Source organism: Cyprinus carpio, chromosome A7, assembly GCF_018340385.1.
Source record: "Cyprinus carpio isolate SPL01 chromosome A7, ASM1834038v1, whole genome shotgun sequence".
NCBI lineage: Eukaryota > Metazoa > Chordata > Actinopteri > Cypriniformes > Cyprinidae > Cyprinus > Cyprinus carpio.
In genome coordinates, this window is record NC_056578.1 from 17274216 (window position 1) to 17288727 (window position 14512).

General features: G+C 38.5%; 2 protein-coding genes across 2 annotated transcripts; both read left to right on the top strand.

The window, feature by feature from the left end:
- Window positions 1-3555: 3555 nt before the first annotated feature.
- LOC109093184 (guanine nucleotide-binding protein G(o) subunit alpha-like) lies at window positions 3556-14493 on the top strand. The gene is made up of 10 exons (XM_019106907.2): window positions 3556-3927; window positions 4045-4087; window positions 5272-5413; window positions 5913-6073; window positions 6206-6334; window positions 6998-7127; window positions 12033-12186; window positions 12275-14019; window positions 14128-14193; window positions 14276-14493. Exons 1-8 carry the CDS (start codon window positions 3810-3812, stop codon window positions 12460-12462), a joined length of 1065 nt encoding a protein of 354 aa, XP_018962452.1. The 5' UTR covers window positions 3556-3809; the 3' UTR covers window positions 12463-14019; window positions 14128-14193; window positions 14276-14493.
- On the top strand, window positions 13881-14493 carry LOC109093559 (metallothionein-like). Its single transcript, XM_019107292.2, has 3 exons — window positions 13881-14019; window positions 14128-14193; window positions 14276-14493. Exons 1-3 carry the CDS (start codon window positions 13995-13997, stop codon window positions 14374-14376), a joined length of 192 nt encoding a protein of 63 aa, XP_018962837.1. The 5' UTR covers window positions 13881-13994; the 3' UTR covers window positions 14377-14493.
- Window positions 14494-14512: the final 19 nt, after the last annotated feature.

Consider the following 14512-nt stretch of genomic DNA (forward strand, 5'->3'; position numbering starts at 1 on the left):
AATGTAAAGATTTCCTTGATTTTAGTTTGCTCAAGATATAAATGCTACTCGCATATGATTATGCAATGATATTTCAATATACTTGTGATGTTACAGCTTATGGAGGAGGGTCTGTGATTTTGTCTCCAGCCTGGTAATAAAGATAAAAGCATGTTAAGCAGGCTATGTGGCTTGATATTGCTCTTATCTTGGTAAAGTAATCCATCAGAGTGACCTATGTGTGTGTCACTGGTGTGTTCGGAAAGTGTAGAGTCCTGTGCACTTAGGGCTGGGCTTGGCATGAAAACAAAGGTGAACGTTTGTTTTACATTTCCCCCTCCCCCTGGTCACATTTCAAAGAATCAGTCAGATATTCATCTTTACCTAGAAGTATATGCATTTATTTATTTGTATATGTACATTTTCACTTCTGTGTCACAAACATTCACAGTATTCTTCTGGGCAAACATTGACATTCTGACCGACATCAGAAAGCCAAAAGAATAACACTAAGTGTCAAATGATGATGCATGTGCATGCATATATTTTAAAGCGTTGAGTGATGACATCCGAAGATCTCCCGAGATTTACACTAGATATAAAAAACACACTCAGTGATCTCATTTTTTTTTTTTAAATCATCTCACCCATAAAGCAGTTGCATAAAGCACAAACTCTTAAAGCATTATTATGTGTTTCTATCTAAAATCCAGCTGCAGAACATCTGGCTCATATGCCAGAGGTAAGGCATTAGAGAAATTCACAGGACTTTTTTAGAGCTGTAAGATTGGGAGGGTGTGGGGGAGAATATTTGTATTTATATATTAGTGTATCTGTGCTCCATCGATGCAGAATTTTTTTTTTTTGTTTGTTTTTTAAATCCCTACTAATGTTAAAGATGTTCATGTTACTTGACTGGTAGAGCATGGCACTTGGTCAGGGATTTGGTTTCCATGAGACACACATACTTAAATGTTTATCTTGAATGCTCTTTAAGATGTTTTAAAGCATCTTCCAATTGCATAAATATTATCGTTTAAAAGCATCACTGCACAAATGAAATTTGGTGAATAAAAGAAGATAAAAGGGAGACATTTTTGAATCTCTTACACACACACACACACACACAATAATATATATATAATTACACACAATTGTGACCTGAAATAATGTAAAGTTATTGTCAAGAAATCATCTAATTACTGTAATGTTGCAGATAAAAATTGCCCAGTTTATTTGTATCATTTCCACCAAAAGAAAAATGAAAAAGCCAAAAGAATATTATGAAATATTATGAAAGCTTATTTATACAATGGAATAAAAAAAAGAATAATAAAAAAAGGTAATTGCGAGTTTAGATCTCAAAATTCAAATTAAGATTTTATGTCTCGCTATTGCAAATTTTGTTCTTTTTTTCCCTCTCAATTCAGATTTTGCATCCAGCAATTGTGACTTCCAAGTTAAAATGTTGCAATTCAGTTTTTTCCCCCTCAAAATTTTAAGTTTTTACTTTTTTTTTTTAATGCCCCAGAGATTAAAAGGTAATTGTGTATTATATATATGTATATATACAGTACAGGTCAAAAGTTTGGAAACATTACTATTTTTAATGTTTTTGAAAGAAGTTTCTTCTGCTCATCAAGCCTGCATTTATTTGATCTAAAATACAGGAAAAAAAAATGTAATGTTGTGATATATTATTACAATTTAAAATAATTGTTTTTAAATTTATTATACTTTAAATTATAATTTATTTCTTAATGCAAAGCTGAATTTTTAGGATCATTATCACATGATCCTTTAGAAATCATTCTAATATGATGATTCATTATCAAAGTTGGAAACAGTTCTGCTGCTTAATATTTTTTTCAGGACATGTGATACTTTTTAGGATACTTTGATGAATAAAAAGTAAAAAAAAAAAAAAAAAAAAAAAAAAAAAAAGCTATGTTTTTAAAATATAAATATTTTGTAATAACAATATACACTACTGGTCAGTAATTTGGGGTCAGTAATTTTTTCTTTCTTTCTTTCTTTTAAATAAAATCAATACAGCAAGGATGTGTTAAATTGATAAAAAGTGATAGTAAAGAAAATATATTATTAGAATATATATTATTAGAATTTTTTTTTTATTTTGAATAAATGCAGTTCTTTTTAACCTTTTATTCATCAAATATATTAGACAGCAGAACTGTTTCCAACACTCATAATAAATCAGAATATTAGAATGATTTCTAAATGATCATGTGATAGACTGGATGTTACATGTGACACTGAAGGCTGGAGTAATGATGCTGAAAATTCAGCTTTGCATCACAGGAATAAATTATTTTTTTAAAGTATATTCAAATAGAAAACTATTATTTTAAGTTGTAATAATATTTCACAATATTACTGTTTTTTTCTGTATTTTTGAATAAATGCAGGCTTGATGAGCAGAAGAGAATTCTTTCAAAAACATTAAAAATAGTAATGTTTCCAAACTTTTGACCTGTACTGTATATATATATATATATATATATATATATATATATATATATATATATATATACATATACATATACATAGTGGTGGCCAAAATTACTAGAACACTAGTATTTTCACCAGAAAAAAAAAAAGTTTTAAGTCATAAGTCAGTTATTTTTTATCTTTTGCTGTAATGTGTCAGTAGGAAATATGTTTACATTTCCAAACATTCATTTTGCCATTAATTGTAATAATCCAGTGAGATTTTTGTTTGCACAATGAGTCTGACAACAGTCAGTGATCCACACAGAGACCTGATCTCTTTATCATCCAGTCAGTCTGAGATTACACGAAGAAACAGAACAAACTGAGACAGACTAAATCCAGAAGAACTGTGGCAACGTCTCCAAGATGCTTCAAGAGTCCTACCTGCAAAGCTACCTGAGAAACTATGCGCAAGTGCACCTAGGGCAAAAGCTGCTTTAAACCCAAAGGATGGTCGCACCAAGTGTTGATTTAATTTAGTTAATAGAAGTTAATTAATAAATAAAATATATTTATGACATTATTTGTGACAGCATCCTCATTTTACAGCACTTTTACACAAGTGCCTGAAACTTCTCACAGCACTGCAGCTTTGTAGGAAGGCTTCTTCAAGCATCTTGGAGACGTTTCCACAGTTCTTCTGGATTTGGTCTGTCTCAGATTGTTCTGTTTCTTCATGTCATTCCAGACAGACTGGATGATGGTGAGATCAGATCTCTGTGTGGAGCACTGGCTTTTGTCAGACTCCTTGTGCATACAAAAATCTCACTGCATATTAATGGAAAAATTAATGTTTGGATGAATCTTAAGATTGTTCTTTTTATTGAAAAATAAAATATGCCTGTTATGATAATCCAAACATGGCACCCATATTAGGAAGGCTCAGTAATACAACAAAACATAAAATTTAGCAGAACGTGGAACATATCCAATACCTCTACAAACAAATCAAACAGCCTCCGCGCTTTAGTTATATTTCGGCCGCCACCAAACAGATGTTCCAGAGCCCTGCACCTCGTGTGACGTCAGCTCGATGACAGGGGTTTGCCCCTCGCGCATTAGGAGGGAACTACAGAATGAGATGAGCTCGTGCTGGCTGTCACTGCCGCCGCCCAATAGACACCCGCGATCCGTAGCGCGAGCAGGACGACCTCCTCCTAATCAAGAGGCCGGAGTGTGCGCCTGTACCTGACCTCAATTCGGCTTGGATGCTTTAGCAACAATCGTCAGACTGAGCAAGCGAGAGAGGAGAGAGCGTGGGACAGAGACGGATATTTGGGATACAGCTCTCGCGCGTCCCAGCTCTCGGTCTTGCAATGGGATGCACGTTAAGTGCAGAGGAGCGCGCGGCTCTGGACCGGAGCAAAGCGATCGAGAAAAACCTGAAGGAAGACGGACTAAGCGCAGCCAAAGAAGTAAAATTACTGCTGCTGGGTAAGTCGTGAGGTCCAACTGGCCGCTTTTCAATGAGTGCATTGAATAAGGATGCTGCAGGTGTGTGTGTGAGAGAGAGAGTGAGAGACAGCACTGACACAGCCTATGTCTCCGCAGGCGGAGGGGAGTCGGGGAAGAGCACCATCGTCAAACAGATGAAGTAAGTGCGGGTTTTTAACATACTCCGTGATTTTGTGCCTTTTTTCTGTTCGGTTCATGTTTCGGCCATGTTTCTGAACGGTTAAAGGTTGGAAACTGTTTGTCTCGCGCTGTTCTGTGTGTGGTAGTGCTGAAACACAAGCGCACCACAAGAGACAGACAGCGCTGTGAGTGTGTGTGTGTGTGTGTATTTGTATGTTAGCAGCATGTGTGCAGTGCAGCCCGAGAGCGCGCGTGTAACCTACTTCGCCGCTGTCTCTGCCGGCTTGGGCTTCAAAGTTCCTTAATGTTTCACGCTTTTGTCATGTGCATTTAATCTGGGTCCGGAATTTGTGTGCTGAGCAACTTTATGCGTTAAGGCCTTGTGTTCAGTTTGTCCTCTGAGTATGTGTACTTGAGAGAGAGAGAGAGAGAGAGAGAGAGAGAGAGAGTGTGTGTGTGTGTGTGTGTGAGTGAGTGAGTGAGTGAGTGAGTGAGTGCGTGCGTGCGTGCGTGCGCGCGCGAGAGAGAGGCATTAGAATCTTTCTCTGTATTAATCTTAATGGGTGGCTTTTAGTGCCTGATCCCTGCACTCTCGTTTATCGTTATCCGCCCATTAAACGGATTTACCGGGACTATGCCACCTAACCTTGCATTTTCAGAACTACGGATGCACATACAACTATTTTAAACTCATATGGCAGTTTTGACCAATTGTGTTTTATTATTAAATATCATTTTGCAGATCAAACTCATACTGCACCAGCATCACTGCAGTTTTTGTAATTCAAAGCACACAACTATATCTCAGACCTAGGATATATTTAAAGGTTTTAAATATCCTCTTACTAGTTACACTTTAACCTTTTTTATTACAGTAATATAGTTATTGCATAGTTACAGTTTAACTTGTGGTTTAAAATATTAAGATAACCAAAAAATCGGGCAATGCAACATGTAGAAGTACAAGACAGATTGTTGCATAAAAACATACTGCTTTTGCCACCACGTATTCCAGCCATATATATATATATATATATATATATATATATATATATATATATATATATATATATATATATATATATATATATATATATATACACACACACACACACACACACACACATATAATGTCAGTTCTGTTGTGTTTGAATGGTGCTTGTGTTTCTGTAATGGCTATTCTCTGTTGTGTGTCTGTGTCAGGATTATCCATGAAGATGGGTTCTCTGGAGACGACGTAAAGCAGTTTAAACCTGTGGTCTATAGCAACACCATTCAGAGTCTCGCCACCATCTTGCGAGCAATGGAAACTCTTGGTATAGAGTACACAGACAAGGACAGAACTGTATGTATATCACATGCACACACTCTTGTGAACTGATTTAAAACGCCACAGAGATAATAAATTACAAGTGGTGTGATTTTATTAAATATTCAGATGAATTGTTTTATTGATTTCTCCTGAAACATATTATCTATATCTATTATGTTTTATTATTTTCCATATTACTTTTGTTCAAACATCTTAATAATATAATTGGTTTGATAAATCAATACAAGGTAGCAGAAAACAGCAGGGCAGTTTCCCTACTGTTAATGTACCTTTATACAATTGTTTTGATTTGCAGTGTTCTTTAATGTTTGCATTAGATTTTTCTGGTGATTGAACTCACCTTGTTTTACCCAAACCACACTTCTCAGAGGATGCACTGAGCTACAGTGACACCTAGTGCATGAATTAGAAAATATCATTGTAGTTCCAATGCAATGAACATTTAGTAGGTGTCATTTTACACTTATAAGCATTTAACAGGATGTTTCTAACATTTTGCGTGAGTTTATAGGCAGATGCTAAGATCGTATTTGATGTGGTTGGTCGTATGGAAGACACAGAGCCATTTTCAACAGAACTGCTGGCTGCCATGACACGTCTGTGGACTGATGCTGGAACTCAGACTTGCTTTAGCCGCTCACGAGAGTATCAGCTCAACGACTCGGCCCAGTAGTGAGTCCCGCTGTTATACACACATGAAATGATGCAACAAGCATGTTACTGTAAGATGTAATGTGCGCACGTTACACATATTATGTATTATAATACATATTTAAAAATGCACACGGGTGTTCTGTGTTTTAGTTACCTAGACAGTTTGCAGCGTGTTGGATCTCCAGATTACCTCCCCACTGAACAGGATATACTCCGAACCAGAGTCAAAACCACTGGCATCGTTGAGACACATTTTTCCTTCAAGAACCTTAACTTTAGGTATCTACTTAAGTATATATGTTTCTTTTATGTACGTTAAATGCAATATTTATTGGGAATTCAAAAAAGTGAGGATTTTTCCGTGCCTCCTAAAAGCATGTTATTATACCTCATCAAACTTATTTCAAACACTATATCTGCATAATATAAGTAAATATATAGAGCTGAATCTGAACTGGGTTCATAATTTATATTATCAACATATTGTCATATCACCCAACCCTAAAACTGCTCAGTGTACATTTTAAGACATATTAGTATGACTTTATGTTAAGCTGGTTTGAAACTGTGTTTAGTGTAAAAATCACAAAATAAATCTGATTGACTCATTTGATATATATATATTTTTTATTAATAAAAACATTTTTAAATGAAAAAATATTGGGAATATTTTGTTGAATGAAAAGATACTTAGATGTTAAATAGCAGAAATAAAAAAGATCTGTATAATTGTCCTCAAAGTATATTTGTAAGTAACTGACATAAGGAATTGGAAAATCATTTCTTTTTATTCACTTTATCAGTATGTTAGACGGTGTAAATCTGATATCTTTGGTTGACCTATTTTGTTTCTTAACATGCATTGTCTGTCTTGTGTATGTGCACACATGCATGTACATGGCTTCACGTGTGTCCTGAAAGTGTGTGATGTTTCGTCCCCAGGCTGTTTGATGTGGGGGGACAGAGATCAGAGAGGAAAAAATGGATTCACTGCTTTGAGGATGTGACAGCCATTATCTTCTGTGTGGCACTGAGTGGATATGACCAAATGCTCCATGAAGATGAAACAACGGTGAACTACTACACCCAGACTTACACCTGATCATTTAGACAGCTTGTATACTCACATTATGACATTTAATGGTAAATTAGTTTTTAAAAGTTTTTTTTCTATCTTTGCATTTTTCTCTAAAACAATCCTTTGACGGTCAACATAAAGTGGATCTGAATCACTAAATATATATATATATAAAAATTTAGTATATACAAATTATTCTTAAAAAGTATATATATATATATATATATATATATATATATATATATATATATATATATATATATATATATATATAAAAAATAAAGGTTATTTAGTGTGTTTAATATATAATTATATAATTTAAATTCACACACATATTTATAAAAAGAAATGGCACATTTGTATATTCACAATATATATATATATATATATATATATATATAATTAATATAATATAATAGTCATAAAATAGAAGAATGCAACAAGGTCATCCAAACAACAGGTTTATTGCAGGTTTTGACAGATATTATTGGAAAGCAGGTGAGTGATCGGTCAACAGAGCAATGCTGAGGTATTTCAGTGAATAACAGTCTTATCTTATCATGTTGGTGAGCCGGATCTGGAAGTTGGATGCAGATCAATATCAGACGGAAGAAGGTAAGTCTATGCAAGTAAGTGGTCGGGTAGCATTTAGGTAGGAACAACGAGACCAGACAACAGTGAACTGAGGTGAGTGGTTTATATAGTCTGTGCTGATTAGATGTGACAGGTGCAGGTGATCAGAACTCTGTGACTGTGAAAGAGAGGGGGGAGTGAAGGGTATTGGTGCTGTGGATGTTGCTGACTCTCTGACAGAAGCCTCCTTCCACGGGCAGCTCGACAATGATGGGGATGGCCTCTGCCTCTCTGTGCTGGACGAGTGGGTTGATTTGTGTGGAATTCAAGAAGCAGAGATGGGACTAGTATGTCATCATGGCAACCCAAGATCTTTCCTCTGGGCCAAACCCCTTCTAATCTACGAGGTACTCTGGACCCATGTAGTGGGTACTCCGCTTGCAACAGGGCAGTCGAAGACGTATGTCCCTGGCTGAGAGCCAGAGCTTCTGCACTGGATGATACTGGGGTGTCGCTGAACTTCTAGCATCGACCTAGCTCTTGTGTCTCTGAACTGCCCTCTGCATGTGGATGTGAGCTGAGTCCCAAACCCTCTCGCTCTCCTGGAACCAACGGTGGACAGCTGGAACATCAGAAGGCTCATCTGACCAGGGAAACAAGGGCAGTTTATTTAGCAGAGTATGCACTGGAAGGGTGTTAATCCGGTGGTGGCTTGAAGCAGGGAGTTCTGTGCATACTCGGCCCATAGAAGGTAACGGCTCAAGCTGTCTTGATGTTCATGACAATATGACTGCAGGTATCTCTCGATTTCTTGCATCTTCCTCTCAGTCTGACTGTTGGACTGCAAATGATATCCTGATGTTAAGTTGACAGTTACTCCGAGTAACTGGAAAAAGGCGTTCCACACTCGGGAGATGAAAAGAGGTCCGCAGACGAAGATGATATCTTCGGGGATCCCAAAATGACAAAAGACTTGCTGGAAGAGGGTGCTGGCAGTTTCAAAGGCAGTGGATAGTCCTTTCAAAGGAATTGCTGGCTGCTGGGTGTCCAAAGCCCAGTGGTGTATATGCTGAGTCCATGAGGGACAGACGGAGATGAGTTTGCACATATATCTGTCCCTCAGGACCTCCTGGTGGATGAGGTTCAGACCACATGGCTTCCACGATCTGGTCATTGATGGACCACTCAATCGGGCTGACAAGGATGGCTGGAGGGTGAATGGGTTCAGGAGTAGTTGTATCTGACTCAGGGTGGTAGACACAGGACAGAGCATTCACTTTCTGGTTCTTACTCCCTGGCTGGTAAGTCACAGTGAAATTGAATCTGGTGTAGAAGAGCGAGCTTGACAGGTGTTTAAAACTCAAGATTACGGTGGCCAGTGATGACCTCAAACGGATGTTTAGCTCCCTCCAGCCACTGGTGCTTCTCTTCTAAGACAAGTTTGATGGCCTGTATTTTGCGGTCATCTATGTCATAGTTGCGCTCCACGGGGGACAGCTTCATAGAAAACAGGCTCATAAATGGAGTTTGGGAGGCTCACCCTGCCGCTGAGCCAATATGGCTCCTACACTGGTGGTGAATGCATCAACCTCAACGACGAAGGGTAGACTGGGATGCACTTGGGTAGGAGTGGCACAGAAGGCTTTCTTGGGCTGGTTGAAGGTGTCGGATGCTTCAGAGTTCCAGGACAGAGACTTGACCCCATGTTTCAGCAAGGAGGTTAGAGGTGAGCAGATCATACTGAAGTTGTTGATGAACCTCCTGTAGAGGTTTGCAAACCCCAAGAAGCATTGTAGTTCCTTGATGGATATGGGTTGTGGCCAATTCTCAACTGCCTGTACCTTCCTCTGGTCCATGCGGATGCCGTGTTGGTCGATGACATAGCCAAGGAAATGGCTGGTGTCACAGTGGAACTCGAATTTCTTGAGCTTGAGGTACAGGTGGAATTCTCAAAGTTTCTGTAGGATCTGCATCACATGTTGGCGATGTTTGGCCTGGTCCCAGAAATAGATGAGTATATCATCAATGTAGATGATGACGAAATGATGAAGGATTTTCTGGAACACCTCATTCATAAATCCCTGGAAGACTGAGGGTTAGTTGGACAGTCTGTATTTCATAACGAGATATTCGTAGTGGCCGGCAGGTCCAACTTCGTAAAGATGTGAGCTCTCTGTAACCGCTCCAGGGCTGGTGGGACCAGAGGAAGAGGGTACCAGAACTTGACCATCAGGGAGCTGAGAGCACAGTAGTCATTGCAGAAAAGCAAGCCTCTGTCTTTCTTTACCACAAAGTAGAAACTTAAAGGGATACTCCATCCCAAAATGAAAATTTTGTCATTATTCACTTACCCCCATGTCGTTCCAAACCCGTAAAAGCTTTGTTCGTCTTCGGAACACAATTTAAGATATTCTGGATGAAAACAGGGATGCTTGAGACTGTCCCATAGACTGCCAAATAAATAACACTGTCAAGGTCCAGGAAAGTATGAAAAGCATCGTCAGAATAGTCCATCTGCCTCAGTGATTCAACCATAAAGTTATGAAGCGACGAGATTACTTTTTGTACACAAAGAAAACAAAAATTACGACTTTATTCAACAATTCCTCTCCTTTGTGTCTCTCCAAATAAGCATACCGCCATTTTGACAAATTTGAGCAGTACGCAGGTGGCTTATGCTCTTCTGTATCAGCCGTGCCACAAGGATATTTTTTTATGTGTATTTACGCTTTGGTTTGAAAGCAAACAGTGCATCGGCGCAGCGCCACTGACACAGAAGAGCGTACGCCATCTACGTACTGCTCAGAATTGCCAAAATGGCACTACGCTGATTTGGAGAGAGACAGAGGAGAGGAATTATTGAATAAAGTCGTTATTTTTGTTTGTTTTTTTGTATACAAAAAGTATTCTCATCACTTCATAACGTTACGGTTGAATCACTGAGGCAGATGGACTATTCTGACGATGCTTTTCATACTTTCCTGGACCTTGACAGTGTTATTTATTTGGCAGTATATGGACAGTCTCAAGCCTACCGGTTTTCATCCAAAATATCTTAAATTGTGTTCCGAAGACAAACAAAGCTTTTATGGGTTTGGAACGACATGGGGATAAGTGATTAATGACAAAATTTTCATTTTGCGGTGGAGTAACCCTTTAAAGTGGCAGGGGAAGTGGATGGACAGATGAATTCTTGCTTGAGAGCCTCCTCGATATACTCCTCCATGGCCTTTTGTTCTGGGATGGACAACAAGGTAGACTTACCACATGGAAATGTAGCCCCAGGCAGCACAGTCCCATTGCCGATGTGGTGGTAGTTTGGTTGCTAGTTGCTTATTGAAGACATCCTTGAATGCCCAGTATTCCGGAGGAATCTTTTTGTGGTTTGGAGCAGTCAGGACTCTAAATGGACATGGAACATACATCGACATGAGAAGAAGGAGTTGATTTAGGTTTAACAGACTTGAAGGTTGTTCTTTTGATACAGTTAGCCAAAGAGTTCTCACTCCATTGTTGCACCTCACTGGTTTTCCAGTTCATAAGAGGATACAATCTTGTGACGATCGTTGGTAAACAGCCGCGGCTGCATGTCAAAAAACAGAGAGCACTGTAGCAGGAATCCCTAGGAATCCGCTGCAATCCTCCGCTTCTCCCGAGTAGGCCGATTGTCAGTCCATGGGACTGGCAGAGGCAGACGGTGAAGGAGTGGTGTCGGGTGGTTGAAGTGCTTGACAGAAGCTTAAACTAAGTAAACCAAAGGATCATTGGAAGGGTTGTGTGCATCGCTTGAATGTTGCATGTTTGGTCTGGTCTTCAGTTATAAAACCTTTTGTTTTGTCATCCAAACAAAAGGTTTATTGCAGGTTTTGACAGATACACGTGGATAGCAGGTGAGTGATTGGTCAACAGATCAATGCTGAGGTATTTCAGTGAATAACAGTCTTATCTTTGCAGGTTTGGATGAACAAAGAGTTGGTGAGGTTGGATGCAGATGAATAACGAATGGAAGAAGGTAAGTCCATGCAAGTAAGTGGTCGGGTAGCGTTCAGGTAGGAACAATGAGAGAAGACAACAGTGAACTGAGGTGAGTGGTTTATATAGTCTGTGCTGATTGGTTGTGACAGGTGCAGGTGATCAGAACTCTGTGACTGTGGGTGGAGTGTAGGGTTCTGTTGCTGTGGATGTTGTTGACTCTGTGACAATAATATAATGTAATATAATGAGAAATATATTTAAAAAGCTTGCAGAGTTTAAACTCATGGTAATTATGCAGCCTAAAAAAATACAAATGTGTTTGATTAAATTTTTTCTCTCTCTTCTCTGCAGAACCGTATGCATGAGTCTCTGTTGCTCTTTGACTCTATATGTAACAATAAGTTCTTTGTTGACACATCCATCATCCTTTTCCTAAATAAGAAGGACCTTTTTGGAGAAAAGATTGCGAAATCTCCACTGACTATCTGCTTCCCAGAATACACAGGTACAAGAGCTATGCACACATGTATATAAGAAATGTACAGATATAAAAAAGGAAAACTTAGTCCATCATCTCTTCATCTTTCCTGCAGGCCCAAATACATTTGAAGCCGCGGCTGCATATATACAGGTTCAGTTTGAAAGTAAGAATCGCTCTCCTAATAAAGAAATCTACTGTCATCTAACCTGCGCTACAGACACAGGAAACATCCAAGTGGTCTTTGATGCTGTCACTGACATCATCATCGCCAATAACCTGCGCGGTTGTGGCCTCTACTGAGCTCCGACTCCGCATGTTGCCCTTCCAAATGGTAACAAGTGACTGAACTGACACCCCTGTGACTTTGGCCAAGGCACTCCCTTATTTCAATTCACTCTGTCAATTTTTGTCTTTTGTTCAGAATATTTATACCTTATTTTCCTTTGTAGTTTGTCAGTACATTGCTGGAGTAAATAACGTATGGGTGTGCATGTATAGTGTAAAAATTAGTGTTTGGCCGGGCGTAGATGCTTTAAGCCTGAGTGCATGTGTGTGAGTGGAAGTCATAACGAGTGAGAGTGTTTGACAGGTGATAACACACAAAGGTTCTCTGCTGTATAAGACACTTCCAAGTGCTGGCATAATCCATTAAAATGATCTCAGAGTCCCAGAAGGATCAGTGACTCTTGCAGGCTAAACATCTAAAAATATTGAGTGACTGAGAGCAAGATATATGGTGAATCATTTAGAAGAGCTGAATGTCACCTCAGAAACTGAATGTTGATGATGAGCTCTTTAAGCCAAAGTTGTTTGAGACCTGGCATCGCTCCTTTTTAGGTCTCTGCTCAATGGCTTCAGGCTGTGAAATAAAATGCCTTTCAGCAAATGAAGCCTCTTACAAAGTGTGATGTTGACAACATTCTCACTCAACATGAGCACAAATAGTTCCAGATCTTTTCAGTTGTTCGTTTCTGTACAAATTATTCTGTAGTTTATTTATTTATATAACTATAAGCTCATGTATTTACATATTTTGTATCGCCCCGCACTTTGTGCACCCTATCAGTGTCGGGCTATGAATACAAACAAACTAGCTTACAGACGGAGAACTGCATAAATATTAAGATAGTAATTCGGATATATATGTGTATATATATATATATATATATATATATATATATATATATATATATATATAAATATATATAACTGTATTACTGAACGAATGAGCTATTGCTTCTTTTTATCACTCTCTTTAACTGTTGACATGACGTGTGAGAGTGTGTACAGATGTGTGCGTGTGTGATGCATGCACACTCTTTATTCAGTCATGACTGTTACTTAACCCAGATTTCTTTTCCTATTTTCTCTGCTGTGGATGGATTTTTTTTGTTTGGTGCACTGAATGTCCTCTTTTCCTCCCTTGGGGTCATACTGCACTGTACTGCTGGGCTTAGTCTTCTGACCGACCAATAAAATGTTTACATTAAAAAAGAAAACACTTTAGCACCAACTACTGGTTGTGTACTGATTTGTCCCTCCTTTAACATGGTAAGTCTAGTTTAACCTGCAGTTATCAAGAATTGGGCTGCGTATATAATTGCGCATATAAATACATAAAATAACATCAGTGTCAAATATAAGAATTATATTATGCCTTTATCTTTATCTGATGCCCACATAATACTGAATCCCAAGTTCATCCATCAGCGCGCTCACACATATGACGTTCTCACGTAATTGTGACGCACGAACGAGCGTTTCCATTTATTACTACCAGACAGATTTTTTCCACGAAAGCATCATACAGTCGTTGGAATTAGGGTGCCAAAATGGACCAGTGTGACTGTTCTAAATGTAAGTATATAAACCAAATATATATAATTAAGCAATTATAGCAAGAAAATACGGTGACTCGCGCACGCATCTTCGGGAAATTTTAAATACCATCTGTCTGTGTTGTAGCTGGGTCTTGTAAATGCGGGCAAAACTGCAAATGCTCCAACTGCAAGTGCGCACATAGCAAGAAAAGTGAGTCGAATAACTAACACTTTGGATTATTAAACATGACTTCACCCAGAATTAAATAATTCCCCCCTTTTCGACCCGGTAGGTTGCGGCAGTTGTCCATCTGAATGCAGTAAGGGCACAAAGGACTGCGAGAGCGCGTGCAAGGACAAGGAGAAGTCGTGCGACACACACTGCTGCAAATGAAAGTCTGTGATATGTGCTGTGACACTGTGCTCCATTAATAATGATAACATACAACAAATCTTTCGTGTACTCCCTCATTTGTTGTGATTATTGACGAAATTAAAGGATGTACTTTGAGTTTTAATGTTATTTCTCA